Here is a 27,088-nt window from a genome sequence, read left to right as displayed (position 1 = left end):
AGAAATAAATAACAAATAGGGCACGAGTCACGCTACGCGGATGCAAGAACGCGGATGTATAATAATAACAATAAAAAAAAAAAAAATCGAGGGATGACTGAAGGACCTTACGAAACCGAGTAATAAAAAAAAAGAGATAAATAAACTAAAAAAAATAAAAAAAAATAAAAAGTAAAAAATAAAAAAAAATAAAACAACAACAACGACGACGACGACGACGACGACAATAGCAACAACAACAAAGTAACCCTGCTTGCCATTGTGTTCGCACTTTTCTCCAAATTTCTCTTCCTATCTCTGATTCTTATTTATATTTCTACCATCTTTTTGACTCCAGCGATTACCATACCCTCTCTAACATTTACTTTTTCTTTTTTCTCTATCTGTTTGTCTCTTTTTCTTTCTCTCTATCTTTGTTTCTCTATCTCCTCTCTTTCTCTCTCTCCTCTCTCTCTCTTTCTGTCTCTCTCTCTCTCTCTCTCTCTCTCTCTCTCTCTCCACTTTATTCTCCCTCGAATCCTTCGTTGCTTAGGCTGCACTTTTTTCGAGTCACTCTCACATCGGTACGTATGTATATTAACGTACACTCACGGAAGGTACTACTAACGTAACGGAACACATATTATCTCTCTGCCCTATTCCAAGTACACCTCCGACATCTGCCCTGAAACCTTCCCCCCTACCATCAACCACCACCACCACCACCACCACCACCCCATCATCATCATCGACCTTTTGCCAAACGTTACCGGAACTCGCTTCCACGGTCCCTCCCACTTTTTGGAGCCATCCTCCCTTCGTCTGTCCTCACTACGAACCGTCTCTCTACACTGGGATACGCAAATCTCTTGCACGCAAATTTGTGGACGATATTCGCAGTATTTGCCCAGGCCCGGGCTATTGTTTCGGGGACGGAGTTTATTATGAATCGATCCAGGACGACGGAGGTGGCGAGAGAGAGAAAGGGAGAGAAAAGTACGTGGCGAGAGGGACAAAGAAAAAGAAACGCAGCCCATGTAGAAAAGAGAGAGAGAGAGAGAGAGAGTGAGAGTGAGAGAGAGAGTGATAGAGATAGAGAGTGAGAGAGAGTGATAGAGATACAGAGAGACAGAGAGAGAGAGAGAGAACCAGAGGGATACATCAACGTCGAACCCCTCTCTCTCTTCTGAATTTAAACGACCGAAACACGCTCTCTCTTATTCGTCGTCATCGTTCCTAGTTTTTCTTTTTTTTTTTTTTTTTGTTCTTTTTACCTTCCTAATTTTCCGTTCTTTAATACCACAAATTCCTCGTATGCGTATTTGCTTCTACCAACGGATTGTAATATCTTTTCGATTGTTCCAACATTAGCTTTTTGTATTCCTTCATCCTCCACCTTCACCTCCACTCCTCTCCTTTCCTTTCCCTCCTCACCGCCCACCTTTTCGTTTTTCGAAGATTTCAATTTTATGTTTTTCCTCTTCGTTTCGCGATATCTTCTCCTTTTTTTTTTTTTGATTTTCTCTGCAAACAATAACGTGTAACTTTTCTTACGCGATTATTTTGTTCCGATCGAGAGTATGAAAGTAATGTTTGATCGTTTAAATGATATCGAAACGCCGTGCGCGACGATGATTCAACGGAGAGAGTCTAGGTCGTGTTCAAAAAGAGGAAAAGAAAGAAGATCGAATGGGAAAGGATTGTAGATTAAAAAAATAATAATAAAAGAGGAAAAAAGAAAAAGAAAAGAGAGAAAAGAAAAGGAAAGGAAAAAGATGTAGAGAAAGGAAAAGAAAAGAAAGATCGAAAAAAATAAATAAACGAGGCCAAAAAAAAAAAAGAGAAAAAAACGAACAAGAAAAAGAGAGAAAAGAAATACGGAGTCCAAAAGCCGACGATCAGAAAGTCAGTATCCTGTTTCACGACGGAGATGATTAGGTTGAATATCTCTAGTGCGCGTGCAACCGTGTTGACGGGGTCCCTTGTGTTTTTGGTGGTTGCAGGTGGACTATCGTCACCCCTGCAGCGCGCCTCGACCGCCTCGCCCCATGGGGTCGGAGGTGGGCCACCTTCGTCCCTCGTTTCCTCCCAACAAGCCCCACCGCCACCTCCGACCTCGGTATCCCTTCCGCCACGCTCCACGCCGACACCTTCCTCCGCAACATCGACGACTTCCAGCCTCCTCTTTCCTCCGCCTCTCCAAAACGTCGAAACCTTCGGCTCCTTCCTCGGCGAGGAGATCGTCGCCAACTGGAGGCGGACGTTGGAGAGGTCGATTATAAATCAACAACAACAACAACAGCAGCAGCAGCAGCAGCAGCAACAACAGCAGCAGCAGCAGCAGCAGCAACAACAACAGCAGCAGCAGCAACAACAACAACAGCAACAAGTCCAACAGGTGCAACATCAACAGGTACAGCAACAACAACAGTCACAACAACAACAACAACAACAGCAGCAGCCACAACAACAGCAGCAGCCACAACAACAACAGCAAAGCACTCAAATCTCTCAATTAACGCAACAACAGCTGCAGCAAGTCCAACCGTTGATAGGGCTCCATCCACCGACGACGCCGAGCAGCCTAAATCATCTTCCATCGCCAACGGAAGCGTCGTCTAGTTCGAACAACGCACCGAGCAAGTCGAGCACTCCTTTGGGTACTACGTCTATGGGAACGACGACGTTAGCCACGACGAACCTAGGGACGACGCCACTGGGTACAACGTCGTTGGGCACGTCGACGTTGGGCACGGCGTTAGGTACGACGTTGGGCACGACGTTGGGTACGACGTTGGGTACGACGTTGGGCACGACGCCGCTCATCGGTTGTCTCGATTCAAGCGAGAAGGCGTCGACGCCAGTTCCCGGTCACGAAACGCCGGCGCCGCAGACGCCATCGTCGACGAGCGCACTAACATCGCCGCCGAGCTTTCAACCGCCCACGTCGATGGTCGAGACGAGCACCTCCTCCGCCTCCGTCAACGGCGGAGGCGTTACGCCCAGCGCTGTCTCAACGGCGCCGCCGCCGAAGAGTCCGGCCGATCAGGAATCCTGTCACAATAACAATAACAACAGTCATCACCTAGCAAATAACAATATAGGCGGATTAAGCGTCCTCGATACCTTAAAGAGTCCCTTCCGTTTCGACGACAGAACGCATCCGTTCAGATTCGGTGATGAATTTGGTGCCGCTGGTATGGCCGGTAGACTCGGTGAATCACTGATCCCAAAGGGTGATCCGATGGAAGCGAGACTACAAGAAATGTTGCGTTACAATATGGACAAGTATGCCTCGCAAAACCTGGACACCCTACACATAGCCAGAAGAGTCAGAGAATTATTGTCGATACACAATATCGGTCAGAGATTATTCGCCAAGTATGTACTTGGATTGAGTCAGGGTACCGTCAGCGAATTACTGAGCAAACCGAAACCTTGGGATAAACTCACCGAGAAGGGACGCGATAGTTATCGGAAGATGCACGGTTGGGCTTGCGACGACAACGCCGTAATGCTGCTCAAGTCCCTAATACCCAAGAAAGGTGAGTACCGATGCGTTCCAACCTATCTCTCCGTTTATTCTCTCTTTCTGTTTTATGTATACATATACATATACATATATATATATATATATATATATATATATATACACATCACACATAAACACACGTTATATATGTATTTATTATCTCGAACACAACCCTCGCCCAAAACTAAAACGATCGATCGAGACAGACATTGATCGAGCGAAACCGATCGAAATAATCAATTTCATTCGATTTGCAAAAATACACGATTTTTGAACACGATTTGGAATCGTTAATTTATATTTGAACGATCGTACCTATCACCGTCTCGATCGATCTCCTATCTCTTGAAAATATTCTATTCTGCCTTGCACTGCCAATAATCCATCTCGCCGAATCACTAACAAACAACGGAGCTATACGTTAACCTCTCTTGGCTGCTTAATACGGGAATCGATGGTACACTACTTACTATTCGCTCTAACCGCATCCCGCAGGAAAAGGAACTTAATGCTCATCCCAGACGTCGAAACCCTCTCTTCGCATCCGCGACAATCAAAATGAAGGAAAGATACTCGTGCGTTTACGTATTCCTATCTCTTCTTGTACAGAAGACTCTTGAAGTCTCGTTAATCAGACGGTTTTCATAGAAATCATTGTTCGATCCATTCAATAGAGATGGATAAGCGATATCGAAGGAAAGACATCGATAGAGTTGATTATATAGAGTTTCTCTATATTTAGTATTGCTCTATTCAGTCGTTATCGATTATTTTCTGCGTTTGACAGCCATGTTGTTTTAGACTAATAGAGCTAGCTCCTCCTAGAAAATCGAAAGGAGAGACGAGAGTGTTTGATAAGGGGGAACCTTATTCAATCGATTGTTAAGTATACTATTCATTATAAATGACAGGGATAACGATGAATTTTCGAGCTCTCCAATGAAAATTGGAAAATTCATCATTGAAACATACAGATATGAATTTTATATGTTTAATTATGTCGAATAAATCGATTTAGATAAGCAGGTCAGATATTTAGAAACGCTCGGTGGAGGATATCGAACATTTCAATTCTGTGGTCAAACGAATCGAATGAATTCGAATCGGAAGCTCTTCCTTCTCTTCCTTTCCCTTCTCCACCTCCTCTCTCTCTCTCTCTCTCTCTCTCTCTCTCTCTCTTTTATGTAAAAAATATTAATATCAATCGTCAGAGGATGTCGATCGTAGCTTTAATAATGGCGCATCCTCTGTCCTGTACGCGTCCGGCGTGCGAAATAAAAAAAAAAGAAAAAAGTGTGTGAGAGAGAGAGAGAGAGAAGAAAGAAAAAAGGGGAAAAAAGAAAAGAAAATTTCAATGCGTATAAAATAAATTCAATGAGAGAGAGAGCTCGGGCTCTGTGACAAAACATGAGTCATGCGTCAATGGATTGTCGGTTTCCGTCGAGGATCTCTGACGACGATAATCATGACCAACGTTCTGGCGAACGTTATAGAGGATAGTAGTAGTAGTAGTTAGTAGTAGTAGTAGTTAGTAGTAGTAGTAATAGTCAGGGTGAGGAGGCAAGGTGAAAGCTGGTAGAATTGTACGATAAAAGAGAGGATGAGAAGGAAGTAATAATATGTATATTCAGGGAGATGAATAACGAAGTGTCGATGAATAAACTGTCCTTCTACCTATCGTATATAAAGTTATACGAAAATTTTGAGACATTGTTTAAGACGCCGATAATCGTTGCACCGTCATCGTTCGGAGTATAACGTTAACTCGAGGCGATCATCCTCAGAAGGATAAATATACTCATATTTCATAGACCGAAAGTTCCGTAATCGACGCGTGATTTATGGGCAAAAATCATCAAGACTTTATTCCGCCTGAAAAGACCATCGTCGAGTTCACGTCAGAAAGATAAGTTTTCATCGACTAAATACCTACCCTGGCCTAACGACTTATTACGGTGTATAGATATAGATACTGGAAATCGTTCGAGCGTGCAGAGCCAACCTGTCTTTGAAGGATTCATTATATAGTGTATGTGTATAATCGATCTAGTAAGACTCGGTACTTATTCTATCAGTTATTTCATTTTCTTTTATTTTTTTTTCTTCTTCTTTTTTCTGGCATTTTTTTTTCTTTTTCTTTTTTTTTCTTCTTCTTCTTCTTTTAACTTCGTATTTATAGACGATAAATTTTCATGAGTGAAAGAAAGATCTTCTCGATTTAGCCTGAAGATAGAGTACTTTAATTAACTTTGGAGTGGTAGTCATCTTGGGGGAGGGGAGGAGACGGGGAAGATAAAAAAAGAAAGAAGAAGAAAAAACACGGAGAAAATGATTTAATGTCGTTCGCTTTGTTAAACAATATTCGTCGAGATTTATTCTTAAGAAATTACGTGGATTACGTAAGGGAAGATCAGTGGAAGGTTCGTGTAAAAGGCGGAGGAGGTGGTCGGTGTCCAAATGAAAAATAATCGAGTATGTTACACGTTGCCTCTTGCTAATCCAGCAACAAACATATCTGAATCTTGGCCCACAATTTAGTGCGGCACGTCCGAGACGTTTATTATTGCCCACCTCGGTGATTATGCGAGCACATTTTCCGTACCCACGTTTGTGCGACTAGCAGAATACAATTGATCTAAGCATACCAACGTGCTAGGTTGCCTTCAAGAGCAACGCACGGACGAGATTACGGTAATAAAGATAGTTGGTACCGGTCCAAGTCAGTTCATCGCAGGATTTTGTTTCTTGTTCTACCGCGCCAGTTGAATTCGCTGAATTCGTCGTCGTCGTCGTCGTCGTCTTCGTCGTCTTCGTCGTCGTCGTCATCGTCGTCGTCTTCGTCTTCAACGACAATTTCTCTTTGCATATGCTGTTCGCTAACTGATTCTCTCCCTATCTCTCCCTTTACCCCAATAATTTGAACATTACACGCGATTTTATCAATCCACTCTAAGGACAAATAAATCTATTCGTATCTTATACATCTACTTTCATTAAATTCGATGATTATACAAATAAGCGATAGATATTATAACACTTCAGATTCGTCATCGTTAACGATAATGATGACTGTTGAAAGACTCACTTTGGGAAACTTTCACGAGAGACTTTTAAAGTCTATCCTGAAATTTTTTTACCGTGCAGCTTTGTACATCGGAACAATCGAATGATTTCTTTCTTGCAAGGGACTATCACAAAAATCGATACATCTTTTGATAAGGACGAAGACAAAAGATCGCTGACCCGTTTCGCACTTGCCGTCATCAAACCTTCGAGAATCTTTTTAATTGCTCTTTCCCTCCCTCTTCCTCACCCCCCTCTCTCTCTCTCTCTCTCTCTTTATTTTTCGAACAATAAGACGCTCGATTCGCTGCGTACCGATTCTCGAGTAGCTCTTTATTAGATACAGTAATAACGAGAAGGTGGATGAGGTGGAAGAGGTAGAAGAGGTGATGGAGAAGCAGCAGCAGCAGGAGGAGGAGAAGGAGGAGGAGGAGGAAGAGAATAAAAAAAGAAAAGAAGGATGACGAAGATAGGACGATGAGGACGAGGACGAGTTTCCACGCGTACTTACACGATTCTATGAAAGACAATGGCGGCTACCATTGGTGCAGCTCGGCCAACTCGTAGCAACGTAATAGAGTATCGTTCGGATAGGCGACGCAACCGGTAACGTCGACGCAATAATCGACGCTGTTTCTTAAGAGTCGTTGCTTCGTTGCTTAGGGAATTCTCACGAAATCGTTCCAGATTTTGTAATCGGCCATTGTCGACGTACCGCCTCAAAAGCAATGGCGACACACACAGACCGATCTATTGTGTTACGCGCGAGCACGATTTCTCGCCGATCTAATCATCGAATTTGCCCGAAAGCCCAGAAAGAAATACTTTTCAAACTACACGATTAACAATTCGAATTGCGTATATGCCGTGTCTGACATCTCTTTTTTTTTCTTTTTTAACATCTACAAACTTTTATAACTTTCATTATTCACGAGGAGAAACTTTCTTTTTCTTCTTCTTTTTAGTCTTCTTATTACACTCCGTTATATTAAAAGTACATTCTTATTGAATCGATTGGATCTTTCTTTATGATTTCTTTTTTTTTTTTTTATTGTCTTAGAATTCTTATCGAAAGAAAGTAGGTCATAGGTAAGAGAAAAAGATTGAGAGAGAGAGAAAGAAAGAGATAGACAAAAGAGAGAGAGAGAGAGAGACAGAAACAGAGAGAGAGAGAGAGAGAGAGAGAGAGACAAAAATCAGAGCGGAAATGGTTAATTACGCGAGCCGCTTCTAAACCGTCCGAAGTTGTATTCGCGCGAAGCAGAGATACGAGACGATAATTAGTTGTGCTCATCGTACGTTACAATCGTTACCAGGCTACGATCACTAGGCGTTAGATCGCGATCTAACTCGTTGACTAGCTAACTTTGCGTCTTCTCTTTCTTATTACCTTCTTTGCTGTTTCTCTCTCTCTCTCTCTCTCTCTCTCTCTTTCTTTCTTTCTATCTCTCTCTCTCTATCTCTATCTCTATCTATCTATCTATCTATCTATCTCTATCTCTATCTCTATGTCTATCTCTATTTCTCCTCAAAGTTTCTTGAAGATTCTCTCTTGAGAAAATGCCGGTGGATATCTCGCAGATATAATCGAGAAGCACGCTCGATTCGCACGCTTTTCTCAGCTGTTTCTCAGGGTTTTCGTGCAAATCCTCGAGGAAAAAAAATAAAAAGAAAAAGGAAAAGAAAATTATATATATATATATATATATGCATATGTGTATATACATCTCACTTATCTATCTTCCATTTTCCAACTGATTAGATTAAAACAAAAGGATTAATCTTTATGAATTCGATACGATTATCTTCATTGTATGAATGAACTCCAAATGCGATTAAATTCTTGAATCTCGTATCTTAGCTGGTAAAAGTCCATAATCTTCTCAGAAATAATCATTTATGGACTCTGTCGGGTGCTAAGGATGGCAAGGAAAATCGTTGGCATAAGTCGAAGTCTTCTGGCACGAATTCAAGCGTTGCGACAATGCGCGTATGTGAGGGGTATATATATATATGTATATACTAAGGTATATACATATACATATGTCACGGTTCGTTCGTTCCTACGAATCGAAATCCCACCCTTCTTGAACCGTCGTGGATGTCGTATTCGTTTCGTTTCGTTTCGTTTCTTTTCTGTTACTATTTCTTTTTCTTTTTCTTTTTCTTTTCTTTCTCTTCTTGTCCTAGTCTGGACCACCCAGTTTCATGCGCATCGGAGCAACCAATTTCTTTGGAAGTTCCTGCAAAGCATGATCATTAATACTCTTTGCAAAGAAATTTCCTCGTTTGTCACATTTCCGAAGGAGAAAGAAAAAAGAAGAGAAAAATTGAAGAAAAAGGAACAAAAAAAAGGAAAGAAAGAGAAAAACAATCGAGAAGATAATTCACCCGACACTCGTGACATGCTCTTTTTCTATTTTCATTTCTCTTTTCAACAAAAAAAAAAAAAGAAAAGAAAAGAAAAGAGAAGAGAAAAAGAAAGAAAGAAAAAAAGAATCAAGATCTTCGAGAATTCCTTGAAGATAGCCTTTGTCCGGAGATTATTAATAACTACACTTTTGTGCGAAGCTTTACAAGCTCTAAAATGACAAGAATCTTAATCGGAAATTAAACAGGGATTATTTTCTCGAATCAATTTGAGGCCATAAACCTTGACGAAAACGTTTCTCGAACACAACGATATACACATAGTTTTCTATTAACACCGCAAAAAAAAAAAAGAGGAGTATCAAGCGAGATTCAAATAGAAATATATATCCGATTTCTCGATGTACATGATTTAACAATTAAACGAGAAATACATCGGAATAGACAAAAGGGATAAAAGATTTAGAATAGTCAAGTTGAATATTTGTCTCATATTTCTGTCGGAAGAGTACGAGTAGATTTTGATGGGAACACGTTGTGTGAAAGTCTTGGAATACCTATGTTGTACGTCGAGCAAGAGTCGACAGATTTTGATGGATCGTCCGCAATCATCCTCCAACACATAATTTCGAGCACGATTCACGCAAAGATTGCTTTAGCTCGATGATCGTACCGGTAAATTCTCGCCTCCCATGTTATTCTCCCTCTCTCGATCTATCCTCCTCTTTCTCTCTATCTCTCTCTCTATCTCTCTCTCACACACTCTTTGAAAAGGAATGCGAAATCACGGAGGCGTCGAATTTGCACGACGTAAACGTCGAGGATGCGGGAGCAATCAAACGCGTGATCGATGGCTCATTCGTCTGAATCTTGCGGCTGATTGGTCAATTAGACGGGAAACACGTAGGAGGACGACACTCTTGGTAGGTACGCGCGAGCAAAGGGGGCCGAAGAACGAACCGCAAGGGCGAAGCGATGGTGGCGGTGGCGGCGGTGGCGGCGATGCGGCGGCGGTGGCGGCGGAGGCGGCGGCGGCGGCGGCTCTGAAGAGGATATTTTAATTATCGTCGGACGGGTTCCACGCGCGTCCCGCCTTCGGCATTCGTTTCGGTGCTATTGATTCTGCGTCGTATTAATTGCTTCCGCGTTTGATCGAACCCTAGATCGCCCAAAGGGATTTTCCTTGGATTACCTTTCATCGGTGTATACTTCGTTCTCGTCGAAATTTATTCGCTGAGGTCTAAAATCAAAGAAGGATGTTCCGTACTCGTTTGGCAAGGGAAAAAAATGATATATACATAGAGAGAGGAAGAGAGAGAGAGAGAGAGAGAGAGAGAGAGAGATCACAGGGTCGATCTATTGATCGATAAAAAAGGATCGTTGGTTTTCCATAAGATTTGAATATATATATTTTTGTTTGCACCCTCCATCCGTATGATTAATTATATGTACTTATATTATAATTGTATTTTTTATGTATCCCTAAGATGAAACCGAGTAAGAACACACCACAAGTTGTGCCTCACCCGTAGAGTATGTTTCAGGCAAGGAGCAGGGAATGCCACCTTTCGCGCGTGGACCACAGGAAAGTGGTCCGCCGGAAATGAGCGACGAGAGGTTGGCCCATATCCTCTCGGAATCTGGTCATCTACAAATGAGAGGCGAGCATGAGGTCTCGAACGATGCGGACAGTAAGAGTCCTAGCAGAATCGGCTGTCCGAGTCCGTTTAGTAAGGACAGACTCGACAGCCAAAATAGGAGACTGAAGAAGTACGAAAACGATGACATTCCCCCGGAAAAGGTAGTCAGGATTTATCAGGAAGAGTTAACCAAGCTCATGGGGAGGAGAGTGGAGGATCTACGCGGACCACGAGAATTCCCTCCTAGGTAAGATCTCGAAAGCTTCTTCCTACTCTGGTCTCGGACTCTAATCCACGAGCTCTCTTCCTTAAAGTCGCACGCGAACTTCGCCGTTTCCGATTGATTATTAATGAGGACAGCACACGACCTCGATTGATCGTAGCGCGGTGTTCCCGCATTTTTTCAGCGGTACCCAAGGTCTCCAAGGTATAGAAAGAACTCAAGAGGATATCAGACTGGCGTTGGACGCTTATCATCGGGAGCTTCAAAAGTTGAACGCAGGACCTGGACAAAATTCGGCGTTGACGGGTTTGCCAGGATTACCTGGGCTTCCTGGTTTATTGGCTCTCCAACAGCAGGCTCTTCAGCAACATCACTTGGCGACGAACGGTGGTGGTGTACAGGATTTGAGCCTAGGAAAAATGGACATAAGGAATAAGATGATAAACGGGGTAACGGAGGAAGAAAAAGAGAAGATGGAAGAGGCTATGAGACACGCAGGTAGCGCGTTCTCATTGGTCAGGCCTAAACAAGAGACTACGGGAGCCCAATCGACGCCCGGTGGTTCCAGCGCGAGTTCACCACTCGGTAATTCCATACTACCTCCAGCGATGACGCCCAGTGAAGATTTTTCTGGCGCTGCTGCGGCCAGTCCACTCCAAAGGATGGCCTCCATCACGAACAGCCTAATCAGCCAACCGTCCACACCGACCCATCATGCTTCTAATCAAAGACCACTAAAGGCCGTTCTTCCTCCCATTACTCAACAACAGTTCGACATGTACAATAATCTCAATACCGAGGACATCGTGAAGAGGGTGAGAATGATTTTCAAACGTTGTTGTCTCATTCGACGAGTTCGATTGTCATCACGTTGAACGTTTCAACAGGTAAAAGAACAGTTGTCGCAGTATTCGATCTCCCAACGTCTATTTGGCGAATCGGTTCTTGGTCTATCTCAAGGTTCTGTCTCGGATCTTTTGGCACGTCCAAAACCCTGGCACATGCTGACGCAGAAAGGCCGCGAACCCTTCATCAGAATGAAAATGTTCCTCGAGGACGATAACGCGGTTCACAAACTGGTAGCAAGTCAATATAAGATCGCACCGGAGAAGCTGATGAGGACCGGCGGCTACGGCGGCCTGCCTCGTAAGTTTAACTCAGGTCAATATAGATGTTTTGTTACTTTACTACAAACGTAGTTCGAGAGCTCCGTATGATATACCTATTTATATGTATGTGTGTGTGAGTGTGTAAAGCACGCCGTAAAAGTGTATGCTATTTTTTAATCGGTCCGATAACGAGTAGGTTATACGATTATTTGTTTAAAGTAATGTTTACAGCATGTTGTTCATGTTTAGAAATGATTATTACACTCCTTTATGCATCGACCACGTAATAAAGCATATTTTTATTTACAGAATTATTAATTGAAGTTAAATGATAAATTTAACACGCGCGGAAATATTATGCCAAGGAATAAAACGACGTAGAATTGCTTTGTAACCACGGTGCAATATATTTGTTAGGTAGCTGAACGATATGTTTCTTAAATGTCGAATAGAGCTTTCGGACTATGAAAACGATATTATTTCAACGCTAGTTTAACAATTTCGTTTTCCTACCACAGCATGCGGAACGCCTATGAAACCGATGCCGCCGACGAAATTGGTCCAGGAACAACTGCAAAATGCTGCGAAGGCACAGGCTGCCGCACAGGCAGCGGCCCAAGCAGCGGCGCAACATCAGCAAGAGAATCAAATGCAATTGGGTCCGCCACAGCAGAGTCCGCAGCATCCTCAACATCCTCAGCCACCTTTGCCGATGATGCTGACACCACCGGGTCCGCACCATCCGCACGCTCAGCTCAGCATGCAAGAACTTCAGAAGAAGCAACAGCAGCAGCAACAACAGCAAATGACTCTCCATTCTCCGCACCATCAGATGACACCGTCGCCATTGCGAGGTCCTCATTTACACATCTCCTCGAGCGTTTACGAGATGGCAGCGTTGACGCAAGACCTAGACACGCAGACGATCACGACCAAGATCAAGGAGGCCTTATTGGCGAACAACATTGGCCAAAAGATATTCGGCGAGGTCGTTCTCGGGCTGTCGCAGGGCTCGGTTAGCGAATTATTAAGCAAACCAAAGCCGTGGCACATGTTGAGTATAAAAGGTCGGGAACCGTTCATAAGAATGCAAATGTGGTTGTCGGATGCTCACAACGTTGACAGATTGCAAGCTTTGAAGAACGAGCGAAGAGAGGCTAACAAGAGACGGCGTAGCAGTGGTCCCGGACACGACAACAGTTCGGACACTTCGAGCAACGATACCGCGGAGTTTTACCACGCGGCTTCGCCTGGTCCAGGACCAGCTTCCGCGAAGAAGCAACGTGTACTTTTCTCCGAGGAACAAAAGGAAGCACTTAGGCTTGCGTTCGCGCTCGATCCATATCCCAACGTTAGTACCATCGAATTTCTCGCGGGAGAACTCGCCTTGTCGTCTAGAACGATAACGAATTGGTTTCACAATCATCGAATGAGATTGAAACAGCAAACGCCACACGGTCAACCAGAACCTCAATCGCCCAGGGAACCTGGTCAACCCTTCGATCGAGTGCAGTTCAGATTATTGCTGAATCAACGGCTGGTAGAGATTCAGAAGGAAAGGTTGGGCTTGGGCAACGTACCGTTACCTTATTCCCCGTACTTCAATCCGAACTTGGCAGCCTTGGTTGGAAACGCACTGAAGGAACAGTGTTCCGGCTTGGATCTGTCCATGAGCGCCCTTAAGAGAGAGCCCAATCAAGAATTCGAAGACGAGGACGTCGAGGATGCGATGAGTAATCTCGGTAGCGAAGATTCCGAAGGTTCTGCTGGTAGCATAAAGAGAGAACCAGCGGAGACGCCGACGGCACCGACCACCGTCAGGTCTAACAGAAGGAAACCAGCAGCACCTCAATGGGTTAATCCAGAATGGCAAGAACCAACGAGAACGGGCGACGAGGTTATCATAAATGGCGTTTGCGTTATGCAAACGGACGACTACGGTGTTAAAAGGGAAGCGGAGGAGACCATTAGGGTCGAACCTACGCCTGTACAAGATAGATACGAGGAGGACGTTCAAAGTGATGTTTCCTCGGTCTCCGGTAACAATGGACCGGACAGAGACAGTCCAATGCCTAGTCCAAAGTCCGGACAAAATAGTCCTGTTACGTCACCTAGGTCGCCATCGGTACAACAAACGGTACAACAGTCGACGGAGACGAGTCCCAAAGAAATCGTTAAACACGAACCCGAAGAAACTTGGGACTATTAAAGGTAGAAACCTTGATCGACTCGATTCGAGGTAAACCTAGAAACGATCTCCTCTACGTATCTACGTCGTCGACGAGAATCGAACGTTTTTCAGATATGACGACGACGACGACGACGACGACCACGACGACGACGATGACGACCACGATAATGGCGACGATGTCGATAACGTTCCACATGATGTTAAAACAACGCATCTGTGGACTGGTATACGAAGGATTCGTGTTTCATTTTATGAAAAGTTAGACAGATTTTAAATGCAAGAAAAGGAAAAGAAACGAAAGGAGAGAAAGAGGGAGAGAAAGAGAGAGGGAGAAAGAAAGAAAGAAGAGAGAAACAGAGAAGAAAATAAAAAGTAAAAATGCAAAATGGATTATAAATCGTCAGAACGTTTTCGTAATTAAGAGATAGGGATAATTTATCGGAACGATACGTCGAACTTCTAAACGCGAAATGGATGATATGAGTTCTTGTTTTAAGAAATGAAAAGGGAATATTGAGTGTGCTGGATAAAGGGAGCTTAATCAAAAGAACTCGATCGAACTCATTAGGTTCGCGCCGCTAGTTGGACTCTTCGGTCAGAAATAACCGAAGTGAAAATAATAATATATATATATATATATAAATTATATATATATATATATGTGTGTGTGTGTGTTTGTATATATACATATATATATATATATATATATATATATATATATATATATATATTTATAGTGATGTGCGTTATCGGAAGACTGTGAAAACGCGACAGCTCGATTTAAATTCAATCGGCGGTCTTTGCGATTCTCTCGAAATTTCGTAAGAACCCCGGCCACTTTCGCTTTCGCCGATTATCGATCCTGTGTTGCTTTATTTGACAGCCTACCGAGAGAATCTTCGAATCGAATTAGAATTCATCGAAGGATGGACGGAGCACGAAGGATCGCAAGTTAAGAAAAAAAATAAAGAAAAGCAAAGAAAAGAGAGAGAGAGAGAGAGAGAGAGAAAGGAGAACAAAATATTCGAGAACGGACGAGGCCGGGATTCGCCTCAGTGCAATCTCCCAGTAAAACGGTTGTTAGATCGGATTATTATTAATTTTTAAAACTAAATTATGCAAAGCGACGACAGAAAGAGAGAGAGAGAGAGAGAGAATGAAAAAGAGAGAAAGAATGTGAGAGAGAGAGCGAGAGAGAGAGAGAGAGAGAGAAAGAGAGAGAGAGAAAGATGATGAGAATGTTGACGACAACGACGATGATGATGATGATGATGATGATGATGATGATGAGAGCGATCAACGATTATTGCATAATTGTGATTCATGTTATTGTTTATACTCCTCTCCCTCTACCCCGATCTAGAAATTAAGAAACTGTTAATGTTATTACGTCTTTGTCTCTCCTAATTACGCGTACCTTTTTACTTCTTTATTTCTTCAAGAGTTACTACGTTGTTTCTCTTCTTCTTTCTTCTTTCTACTTTCTTACTTCTTCTTCTTCTTCTTCTTCTTCTTCTTCTTCTTCTTCTTCTTCTTCTTCTTCTTCTTCTTCTTCTTCTTATTCTTTTCATTCGCCATTTTATCCTTCTTAGTTTCTCCAAGTCCCACTCTATTTCTTAATACTTCGCTTTCTCGTCTATTTATAAAATTACGTGACAAGAGAACACTTAAGACCAATGTTATTATTAATTATTATTACTACTATTATTATTACTATTATATCACTGCTATATTATTATTATTATTATTATTATTATTATTATTATTATTATTATTATGAGTTATCACGTTATCTAGATAATGAATTATTTTCGATTATTATAAGTACGATCATAGAAATCGCTATCGTCGTATTTGTCCGTGAACATCGTGAGAAGATTTTAGGATACCAAAAAAAAAATAAAAAAAGAAAAGAAAAAAGTACGAGGATCGTGTAAGCTTATTCCTATATCAGGAAATAATTATATTGCATTAGCTTTCTTTCTTTCTTTTTTTCTTTTTTTCTTTTTTCTTTTTCTCTTATTTCTATGAAATCGTTGGCTGCGCAAGACGATCGGAAGGCGAATATTTTCATTCGTCATTATTGTATTACTAGGCTTACGTTATTGCTATTTTATTGCTACTATTTTATATAACAATTATTATTATTATTATTATTATTATTATTATTATATTTTTATTATTATTATTATTATTCTATTACTATTTTATTTGATCGAGTTATTATTGCGATAACAATATGGCTTGTGAAGCCAATGTGATAGAGCTTATATGCGTTTCGAGAAGAAAAAAAATAGAAAGCGTGCGAGTGAGACGAACGAGTTGCATATTGTAAATCTCGTCGAGCGTACGGAATGAAAGGGCAAAAGATTGAGTGAAAGAGAGAGAGAGAGAGAGAGAGAGAGAGAGAGAGAGAGAGAGAGAATGAGAGAGAGAGAGAAAGAATAATAGAACGAAAGAGCGAATGATAATGCACGATAGATAATGCGCAAGCGTTAAAAAAAGAGAGAGAGAGAGAGAGAGAAAGAAAGAGAGAGAGAGAATAGAACGAGTAGCGTGATTTCTTAAAGCTCGCATATTATAATGTAAATAATTGTACAAAGAGACTCGAGATACGAACAAAAATTGAAAAACGCATATACATCTTGTATATTATACTTAATTAAACACACTTAACTTTCTCATAGTATACCAAGTATATCCAACGCAAGAATTTAAACGATTACGCGAGTAAACGTCGGTGAGGAAAGGCTTAACGTCGTATTTTTCGTTCGAACTAAACGAATATAAAGAAGGAATTATCTTAAATTTCGAAATCTAATGCCGTTTGGTAATCCCGAAAATTCGACGTTTGGCTTTTAATTTAAAAAATGAAAAAATGAAAAAAAGAAAAAAAAAGAACAAGATGCGCGTGTGCGAGAAGATAAAGAGAGAGAGAGAGAGAGAGAGAGGGAGAAATAGATCGATACGAGAATCGCTGTAAAGTAATCAATTGCCTATGAGGAAAGCGAAGCAAGAAATTTGTTTTGTTGTGTCTGTGAGAGAACGAAAGTAAGAAAGAGAGAAAAAGAGAGAAAGAGATAGTATGCTTGCGTTATGAGTCCAGTGACCAGTCTTCGTAAGAAGAGAGAAAGACAGACAAAAAATTATCCTCGATATTACGAATCAAACTAGTATTTACCAGATTAAATTTTAATCTTCGATTAAATTCTAGTCCGCAAATTAAAAAAGAGAGACCGAAAAAGAGAGAGAGAGAGAGAGAGAGAGAGAGAGACAGAGAGAGTGTGTGTGTGTGTGTGAGAGAGAGAGAGTGAGAAAGAGAATATGTGAGAAAGAAAGAGTGAAAGAGAGAAAGATAAGAATAAGAAAGTGTCAAATGATCGAGAATGAAAAAAAGAGAGAAAGAGTATGGAGTTTGCTCTTTAAGACGAAGATAGATAGATAGATAGATAGATAGCTAAAGAGAAAACACAAGTGAGAAAGAGAAAGAGAGATAGAAGAGATACAGGGAGATGATCGAAAAGAGAAGGGAAGAGAACGCTTGGAGTGAAAGAGGAAATATGATTGTGGAAATGGGAGACCGGTGATCGCTATATAGTTTTCATTGTTTTTTATTCATATTTTCTTCTTTCTTTTTATATTTTTTTTTTTTTACTTGCTCTCTTTGCGATGAATTATTAATAATTAAGAGAAATTTAATAAGTAAAACGACACTAAGCACGGTTTTCGTAAACGATAAATTTTTTAGTAAAACTCGTCCAACCGTGCTCGATCGTGCCTCGATCAATGAATATTAATTTAGTAGTTTAATATATACAAAAAAAAAAGAAAAATAATTATAAATTTTATATATATATATATATATATATATATATATATATATATATAAATTGTGAAAACTTGCGATCTTCGTAGTTCGTCGACGAATGCAAATGAAACAGAAAAGAAAAAAAACGTACATATGCATACGCGATCTCAACTGTCCAAATACCAAAAGTATAATTATTTCAAAGCGATCATATTGTAGTCCTTTAAAAACGCCTTCTTCTTTCGATATCTCGATCGTTCGATTGATCTCATCCGTAGGATATCGATCGCAACTCTCTTCGAAATTTCTTCTCTTTTCATTCGAAATAATTTCTCGAGATACAATTTACTATGGAAATTCTTCTCATCTACTTTTTTTTTCCTTCTTTCTTTCTTTCTATCTTTCTATTCTTTTTCTTTTTCTTTTTCCTTTTCTTTCGACTTTTTTCTCATTGCCGATCGAGCTATACTGATATAATATGAACGAGAGAAAGAAAAAGGAAATAAGGAGAAAGAGAAAAAAAAGGGAGAGAGAAAAAGAGAGAGAGAGAGAAGAAAAAGGAGATCGAAATAAAAATCTTAATTAGGTCCTTGTAGATACTGTAATAGAATTTATGATAGATAATCGATAGCTTTAAATATTATTTAAAACCGGTAAACGACTTTTTAATCTCGAGAGTGCGGTCGATGATTTCGAGAAAGAAAGAAAGAAATAGAGAGGAATAATAAGAGATATAGAAAAGAGAAAAAAAAGAAAAGAAAAGAAAAAGAAAGGAAAAGGAAAAGGAAAGGAAAAAGGAAAAGGAAAAGAAAAGGGATAGAGATTGAGAAGACAAGAGAAATGAGAAAGATAAAAGAAATACAAGATGGTGGTTAAATGTATAATATAAAATGGCGCGTGAGCTTCGTGATGCGTTTAATATGCGGAATAATACGCGAATGGTTAAAATAATAGCGTTTTATCGAAAAGGAGCGTGGAAGACGCGACGAGGAGAAGGAAAAATCATATCGTAAACCTAATAATGAATATTTTACAAAAAAAGGTAAACTGTAGATAGATATTCGAAGAAGTTATTCGAGAATCCCCCGATATCCTCTCCTTAAATTTCCCATCCGTTCTCTTAAGAAAAAAAGAGAGAGAGAGAAAGAGAGAAAGAGAGAGAGAGAGAGAGAGAGAGAGAGAGAGAGAGAGAGAGAGAGAGAGAGAGAAAAAAAGAAACCCACCAGCACCCTCCCTCCCTGTTAAACGAAGAGGAGAGCGCGCATATGCGGGGCGTATACAAAATGTATATATATGCGCGGGCACACGATCAAAAGAACGAAGAAAAAAGGACACGACGAAGAAGGACACACTGTCATCCAGTAGTGAAAATAATGTATTAAAAAGAGACATACATACATACATACATACATACATACATACGCATAAACACACATGCAGAGATACGGGCGTATACGGCACACATCCATTACACTTAAAATACACATACCAAGTACGCAACGTACTCCGAAATGAATACATAACTCGAATACACATACATCTATACATGTAAACACGTTAAACATGAATGAAACGACACACACGAGGGTTTACCTAAACAAAAACAAATACAACAACAAAATAATAGTCTATTGATTTGTATTTCATTTTGAACTTGTATTATAGCTTAAAAGATTATCCTGTACATTGCATAAACAACACGAGCACTATTGTTTTAAATTGTACGTTTATGATTATTATACGAAGATAAAAAAGAAAAATAAATAAGGTATACAAAATATTGAAGATATATGAGAGATTTATTCTATCTTACTATCTTTACTCAGTGTGAACTGTTCTATTATTATTCCCTATGTACGGATAATGGAGTTAAATGAAATTGAAACAACGATGAAGATTCGTCGAATCTCTTTTTCGTTTTTTATCGAAGTAAATCCCTTTTACTATTTTGTAATGTTATAACAATAATGTTTATCCTGCATTAATCCTGTAAATATTGGCATAAGATCGCATTGACAATTGCATTATTAATCAATGTCTTCTTTCTTCTTTTCTCTAAAAGTTTATAAGTCAAAACGATAAGTGTTATACTTTAATACGAATCAATTCGTTTCGAAATTGTAGTATATTAAATAATAATAGTAGTAATTATTTTTGCGATAATTATATAACGAGTGATATCAATCGATTTTATCTTAAAACGATTCTAAGAATTTTGACGAAGCGAGATGAATCTAATCGGTTGCGAAAAAGTAATTTATACAAATATATAAGAATTGTTTTTATGGGATCTATGTGATCTATACGATTTATGTGATCTGATAAAGTAGAAATTATTCGATAAAAATCACCATAGGTGCCTGTCGGTAAGTGAAAATCATTCGGTCGGTTATGATACCCTCAGTTAATATTAATATTTAGTCTCAATTTGGTAGTCGATAAAGTAGATATTCATTTACCACACACACACATATATATATATATACATAAATCAAATACTTTACTATACGATTTAGTTATTATGAATATATATTAAATAATTAACGAAAAAATTATCAATGAAAGGATAATAATAAAAAAGAAATTTAATAAATAACGAATTATTTAAAGAAATTAATTATAGAAAATTTTCTTAGTGTCATTTTATTTTATTTGTTATTATACTTCCATTTACGTATGTATACCTTAACGTTTAGTTGTATTTCATACATTTACAATATATTAAGTATATATATATTATATATATATATAATTTACAAACATTACATACACAATTCATACGACTGTCAATCAGTCTTTGTTAGAAAATTTAATAAAAAATCATCATTTAGCTTTTGATTTTCACTTAAAACTCCTTACTTTTCTTCAATAGTTCCGTATTTCCATTAATGTCATCAACAGTCTTTTAATAGCGCGGAATTGCGAATAAAATTCTAGTCGGTATAAAAGAATTATTGAATTATTGTTGCTTTCCTAAAAAAACAGTCGCTTTTCTTATACGTCTTGATTTACAAGCAGGATCATATTTAGTAATCAGTTCTACAAACATACAATAGAACGTATATTATAATTCATTGAGTTAGTCGATGTTTGACATTGAAATATTTGCTACAATTTGAATTAACAGTATTATAGATCACGAGTCGTGATCTATATATATCAGAATCATACATATTAATTTAATGTAAAAGACTTTGAATATTTCTACTTACATTTTCTTCGTCGTTCATATGACGCATGTAAAAGATTAAAGCTAAACCTATCAAAATGATGACGTTTTTAATAATTAATACATCATCGTTGTGTTATTATTTCAACGGAAGAAAAATCCGCTGCATTTCATTTAAATACCATCAAATCGAATAACAAATTTCAATAAAAACTAATCGTGAATCTCGCAATGTATGTATGTATGTATGTACGTATAAACACGCGTTCATGTTAAATAAAGAAAAATATTAAACGTCATTCGACGTTTATCCTAAACCTTCATTTTGTATCTCTCTCTGTGTGTATGTGTGTGTCAAATCTTATTACCAAAGTTTAATTATACTACTTTAATACAGACATATAAAAAACTGGAATCTTAAATGGAATCAATGTATTCCTTTTTCTTATCAAATAGAATCTAATATTCGATCAAGATATATTTGGGTATAACGTGATTGATATAAGCAGTTTCTGCACTTCAGTTTTAAAATTTAATTGACAATACCAAATGATGTAAAGTTGGACAAAAATCGTTTCGATTTTAAGTTAAACCTTTTTTCTTTCTTTCTTTCTTTTTTTTCCTATGGCGTATAATCGTATAACTTCAGATTTAAAAGAAGGGAAGAAGATAAACAGCGACTTGTTTCGTCAATATGGTGGCACCATTCAAAAGTTAGTACAAATTGTACCCAATTCTTACGTAAAATGTTCGCTAGCTGACAATAGTAGATTATTATTAATATCATTATTATTATTATTATTCGTTATTACTAGTATTATTATCACTTCGATTAGAATTCATCATTATTTTGGCAACGCACGATTCTGCGGAATTTGACATTCTTTTTTTCTTTCTTTTTCTTTTGTTTTTACATCGTTGCGTTTTTAATACGCTGTCTATTATCATTATCATTATTAACTGACAATATTTCATCCGCAACAGTTTACAATTAATTCGCATGTATTTCTTCTTCCATTTTGCTGACATTACATTCAACGATTGTAGTATATCCCGTTTTTCGAACTTTACAAAAATTTATTTATATATATTTACGAAAGTAAGAAAATACGAAACGACACTAAGGAATTATTATTGATCGATAAACATAAACGTATTATTTTAAATTACAAGGTTTTGTTTTTTTTTCTTATTTTTTTTTTTTTCTTCGGGCGGAGGGCGATGGGATTTATCGTGGGTACAGGAGAAGTGGGGAAGTTAAGTTTACATTAACTATTAATATTAAGGTAATAATCGTACAGATGATTTTTTTGCATTATGTATACGTGTAAATTAGTTTTAGCTGTTTATTATGAAAAAGGTGAGCTGTGTATGTGTTCTCTTCATGATCTTCATATATCGATGGATGGTACATCGGTGACGGTGTGGCTTTAATTGATTCGATAGAGACGTGCGAATTTGTCTTAGTTTTTCACACGCTCTTTTCCCCTCTCTCAGCGTAAGGATGGGTCAGGCTTAATCCGTTTTTAGTGGCACTGTTATCCGTTAGCTTTATGTCGAGCATCGGTTTCTTTCTTCCAGTGCTTACGGCTTCCCTGAATTAAAATTGCCTACGTAAAAAGAAACGTTAATAAAAGTAATTTTTATTTTTCCTACGACCTAACAAAACTTATTAATCAATATGTCAATCAATGTAATCAATATACTTACCAGAATTAAATAAGTCTTTCCAGTTGAATATTTATTCATCCCCTACAAACACTCCTCTTGGCTTTTTCTGACGCACCTTGCCACCTTTCGTTTGAATTCTGTATAACTCTCCCGCCATTCTTTCTATATTAATAATACAATGTAAAATTATCAAAATAAAATCTGATTTTATTATTATTATTATTATTATTATTATTATTATTATTATTATTATTATTATTATTATTATGTATTATACTTACGGCAGCATCCACGTTAGCAGGACTTTCGTCATTTGGATCTGCGAGCATACTAATAACGCTTATGAGAATAGTCTCGACTGTGTGAACTGGCAACCACCGTTCCGACGCTTTCTCATAGCCCCATTTATCATCTCCAGGCTCATGTAAAATCGATATACATACATCACCATTTTTCTCGACTGATAATAAGAAAAAAACATACAATGATTAATCTCACATGATATAGATTATGTAAAAAAAGAACGAAGAAGGGAAAAAAGAAAACAAGACAGAACGTCGATCGTTTTGCAAAATACTTACTGTTTGGATGCCAAATTTCAGTTATAAATTTCATTCTTGGTGGCCTAAGTGGATATTCTTTTGGAAATTGTAAATGTGCTTTGAAAAATCCACCTTCGCTATAAATATATAACAGAGAGTTGAATTAGTAAACACTTAAACGTGTTATACATTTAAAGTTGATGTCAATTTACTTACTATAACGTATCCGGAGGTCCAATAATAAGTACTTCCCATCTATAAATATCATTGTCGTCAATGAGGCCTGCCGAAAACCCTTCCACTGGGTTTTTATTTAACTCTGCGGAAATAATGCATAGATTACTTTCATTATTAAAATAAGATTACAAAATAATCTTCATCGTAACGGTCCCTATTCAAAAATTAATAGGACAAGAGAGAGACAGAGCTAACAGAATGTTTGACAAGCATTATAATTTAATAGCGTTCGATATCCAATGATTTTGCTTATAATAAGATATCGATCAAAGGTCGAGAAATATAAACAACAAGAGAAATAACAGAATAGAATACGAACAGCGTTATTATCGGAAAGCATTGAGCAAAAACTTATAGTGTCATAAATAATAACTCTGTCAAAATAAGATATATATACATACGTATATACAAATATATAGAAAAGAATATCAATAAAATTGCGTTTGAATTGGAAGGTTTAACATTTCTTTTCTTCCTTTACATTCTCAATCACACAACAGAATATTAAAATCAATCTTAGAGGTTAGGGGAAAGGAAGAATCAATGTTTAAATAGACAGAGCAGTTGAATAGAAATCGTCATCGTAGAATACGACGGTGATTCAGCATTGCTCACGAAATATACGAACGAAATATTTCTCCTCTTTTTTTTTTTTTTAGAACCATTGAACCTCACGATAGGGACAAAGGAAAGCGAAAAATGAAAAAATTATAACCTATAAAATATGGCTACGAACGAACAGATATCGCGTTTCATACGTATTTAAATATTGTACGCGTATAACCAAAGAGATAAATAAATAAATAAATAAATAAATAAATAAATAAATAAATAAATAAATGAGAAAAGAATCAGAGAAAAAAATATATGAAATTAAAAGAAAAGAAGTAGACAGAAGAAAGAAAGAAAGAAAGAAAGAAAGAAAGAGAAAGAAAGGAAGGAAGAAAGAAAGAAAGAAAGAGATGCACGAATGGGTCCTGACAAAGACGGTTGACCTTCGTCGCACACGACAGATTCGTCTGTCTCCCTCTCCCTCCAACCCTCTCTTTCTCTCTCTCTCTCTCTCTCTTCGTCTCGCTCCTTCATCGGTATTCCTTTTTCTAAGGCGTTACCAAGTGCAAAAACACGAGGTATTCGTAGATATATGTTTCAAGGAAAAAGCCTGCACATACACGAGGCACTACGTGCTATAAATAAAACGTGCCGGGAAACGATGATTATTTTTGAATTGTTTTTTCGGAGAGAGAAAGAGAGAAATAGATAAAGAGAAATAAAGATAGAAATAGAGAGATAGAGAAAGCAAAAGAGAAGGGTTAAGAAAAGAAAAAGAGAAAAAAGGAGAGGGAAATATAAGAGTATTCTCATGCGACAGACGATTAACTGTCGGCATTTCTCGTTGTTGTCCTTGTGAGAATGAAAGAGAGTGAAAAAAAAAGGAAAGGAAAGAAAAGAAAAGAGAAGAGACGAAAAATCAGAATTAAAACAAAGTGAAGAAGCGTGAGAGAGAGTAAGAAAGAGATATAGAAATAGAAAGAAAGAAAGAAAGAAAGAACGAAAGAAAGAAAGAAAGAAAGACAGAGACAGACGGACAGACAGAAGACAGAGAGAAAGAGAAAAAGAAAGAGAGAGAAGGGGAGAGAGAGAGAAGGAGAGAGAGAGAGAGAGAGAAAGAGAGAAGACATCTTCTTGGGATGATTCGATCGTGCGAGAGGTTAACGTTCGTTCGTTGGTCCGGTCCGCGCTGCCGTTAATGTCGAGATCTCGTTTTCGCAAGCACGTTATTGATTTTCACGCCCCGATCGCGAGCCGCAATAAGGGCCGTGCCGAAGTCGTAGGGCCGTGCACGAGTTAAAAGAGCCCGCACGCGCGTCGTCGTTCTCGTCAAAGAGAGAAAGAGAAAGAGAAAGAGAATGAGAGAGAGAGAGAAAGAGAGAGAAAGAAAATTCCTCTTTGCATCGTGGAATTGCAAATTTGAAGAACACTCGATCCAAATCCCGGGGAATGTATCTTCTTTGAGACTATTTGAAAAGCTAAAGAAGGATATATACATACATATATATACATACATATATGTATGTATGTATGTATGTATGTATGTATATATAGAGAGAGAGAGAGAGAAAGAAATGCATAGCGTTTTTGGCTGTCTTACAAATATTTTAAGGAAGAAGGGTTAACTTCTTCTTCATCTTCTTCCTCTTTATCTTCACGCTCTTTCTTTCTCTCTTTCTCTCTTTCTCACTCTCTCTCTCTCTCTCTCTCTCTCTCTCTCTCTGTCTTTCTTTCTTTCTCTTTCTCTTTCTCTCTCTGTCTCTCTTTCTATCCCTGATCACTCTCTATCCGTCTATCTCTCTCTCTTTTTGCTCTCGCTCCCTCTCCGTACTTTTTGTTGCGCACCGATATACACGGCACCATTTAACACTCAAACACATATACGGATACCTGCTAATTGTTTTCGTAGTAGAAGCGCGGACTGTGGCTCTGACATTAATAAAAGTTCCGTTAAATAAGACTAAGGCTGAAAACAATTCACTTTTGCTTGACTGGAAAGATGGCTAGGTACGTCGCGGAAGCGGTGACTGCGCGTGCGCCACCGTCTTTAAACATATGTTCTTCCGTCTTAACATCGTGCGCCGGTGTTTCAACTATTCGCCGGCAATCCCAGCACCCCCTTGCGGCGAAGTCCTCCAATTAAAAAAGAGCGCTAGAAAAGTCACTTCGACATTGGCGTATATCCTTCTTTACCGACCGTTCTTTTTCTTTCGTCATTTTCCCGCATCTCGTCAGACGCTATTTCATAACCTATAGTCTCATTGATAAAACGCTACTAATACTATTTTTATTATCGAACGGCGGCAGTTGTTTCATTCGTCGCGTATTTGTAATTGCATCATCGAATATTCTTTCGATTTATCAATTCGAACTAACGTTTATTGCGAATGAAGGTACTATTTTTTTTCTTTTTTTTTTTTTTTTTTGATAATATCGTTGAAAATACATGGCCGTTTATCTAGTCGTTTCATATTACAATTTGTTTTTTTCCTTTTCGGGATAATGTTTCGATACAATCGTAGTTCTTCAAATTGAGAAATGTGAATATGCATATAATGGTATTAAACGTTAACTATTGTTACGCGAGTTGTCAATTTTGAAAACTTAAGGCTGTTCAACATCTTTTGGTCGTAGCATATATATGACTTCAGCGACGCTTGTGGATAAGATATGAACTACAAGTGCAATGGGGGAAACTTTCTGTCCCCGCACTATGCACCTATGCATCGGTGTATAAACTTGTGTAAGTTATATCTCGCTCACGCGTAACCTAAGAATCGAGTTAGTGCGTGACAGAAAGTTTTTTATTTAGTGAAAATAGTGATATATCTGACAAAAGGAGGAGAAAAGCAAGAGAAACGATTAATTGAAAGATGTTTGTTAATCGTACGAACTTATTTTTCATTTCTAAATTAAACTTACTTGGAAATAATTAAATGCATATTTAAACGACAATTGACTCGATATTACTTGTGACAGAATGTATAACATATAAAAGATAA

General features: G+C 38.4%; 2 protein-coding genes across 6 annotated transcripts in view; one reads left to right on the top strand and one right to left on the bottom strand.

Moving 5' to 3' along the window:
* The window catches only part of LOC127069915 (homeobox protein cut), a 142,932-nt gene extending 123,230 nt beyond the window's left edge, over positions 1-19,702 (top strand). Inside the window, exons 5-9 of one of the 4 annotated variants that reach the window (XM_051007623.1) lie at positions 1,983-3,524; positions 10,477-10,831; positions 10,968-11,622; positions 11,695-11,968; positions 12,435-19,702. In XM_051007623.1, the coding sequence (XP_050863580.1) occupies positions 1,983-3,524; positions 10,477-10,831; positions 10,968-11,622; positions 11,695-11,968; positions 12,435-14,125 (4,517 nt within the window). In that variant the 3' untranslated portion in view covers positions 14,126-19,702. The remainder of the gene's footprint in view (positions 1-1,982; positions 3,525-10,476; positions 10,832-10,967; positions 11,623-11,694; positions 11,969-12,434) is intronic. The other 3 variants (XM_051007624.1, XM_051007626.1, XM_051007625.1) reach the window with 3 other exon arrangements.
* Positions 19,703-21,580: 1,878 nt separating this feature from the next.
* Positions 21,581-26,143, bottom strand: LOC127069934 (ubiquitin-conjugating enzyme E2 G1). 2 transcript variants are annotated; one of them, XM_051007681.1, is made up of 6 exons: positions 25,977-26,143; positions 23,514-23,616; positions 23,337-23,434; positions 23,037-23,215; positions 22,795-22,917; positions 21,581-22,694 (listed from the first exon to the last, which is right to left on the bottom strand). In XM_051007681.1, the coding sequence occupies exons 1-5, from the start codon at positions 26,020-26,022 to the stop codon at positions 22,837-22,839; spliced, it is 507 nt and encodes a 168-aa protein (XP_050863638.1). In that variant the 5' UTR covers positions 26,023-26,143; the 3' UTR covers positions 21,581-22,694; positions 22,795-22,836. The 2 variants fall into 2 exon arrangements, with proteins under 2 accessions (XP_050863638.1, XP_050863637.1); XM_051007680.1 differs by lacking the exon at positions 25,977-26,143 and adding an exon at positions 24,530-25,438.
* Positions 26,144-27,088: the final 945 nt, after the last annotated feature.

This window comes from Vespula vulgaris, chromosome 17, assembly GCF_905475345.1.
Source record: "Vespula vulgaris chromosome 17, iyVesVulg1.1, whole genome shotgun sequence".
Lineage (NCBI taxonomy): Eukaryota > Metazoa > Arthropoda > Insecta > Hymenoptera > Vespidae > Vespula > Vespula vulgaris.
The sequence above is the reverse complement of the archived record's forward strand: the minus strand, read 5'-3'. Positions and strand labels throughout refer to the sequence as shown.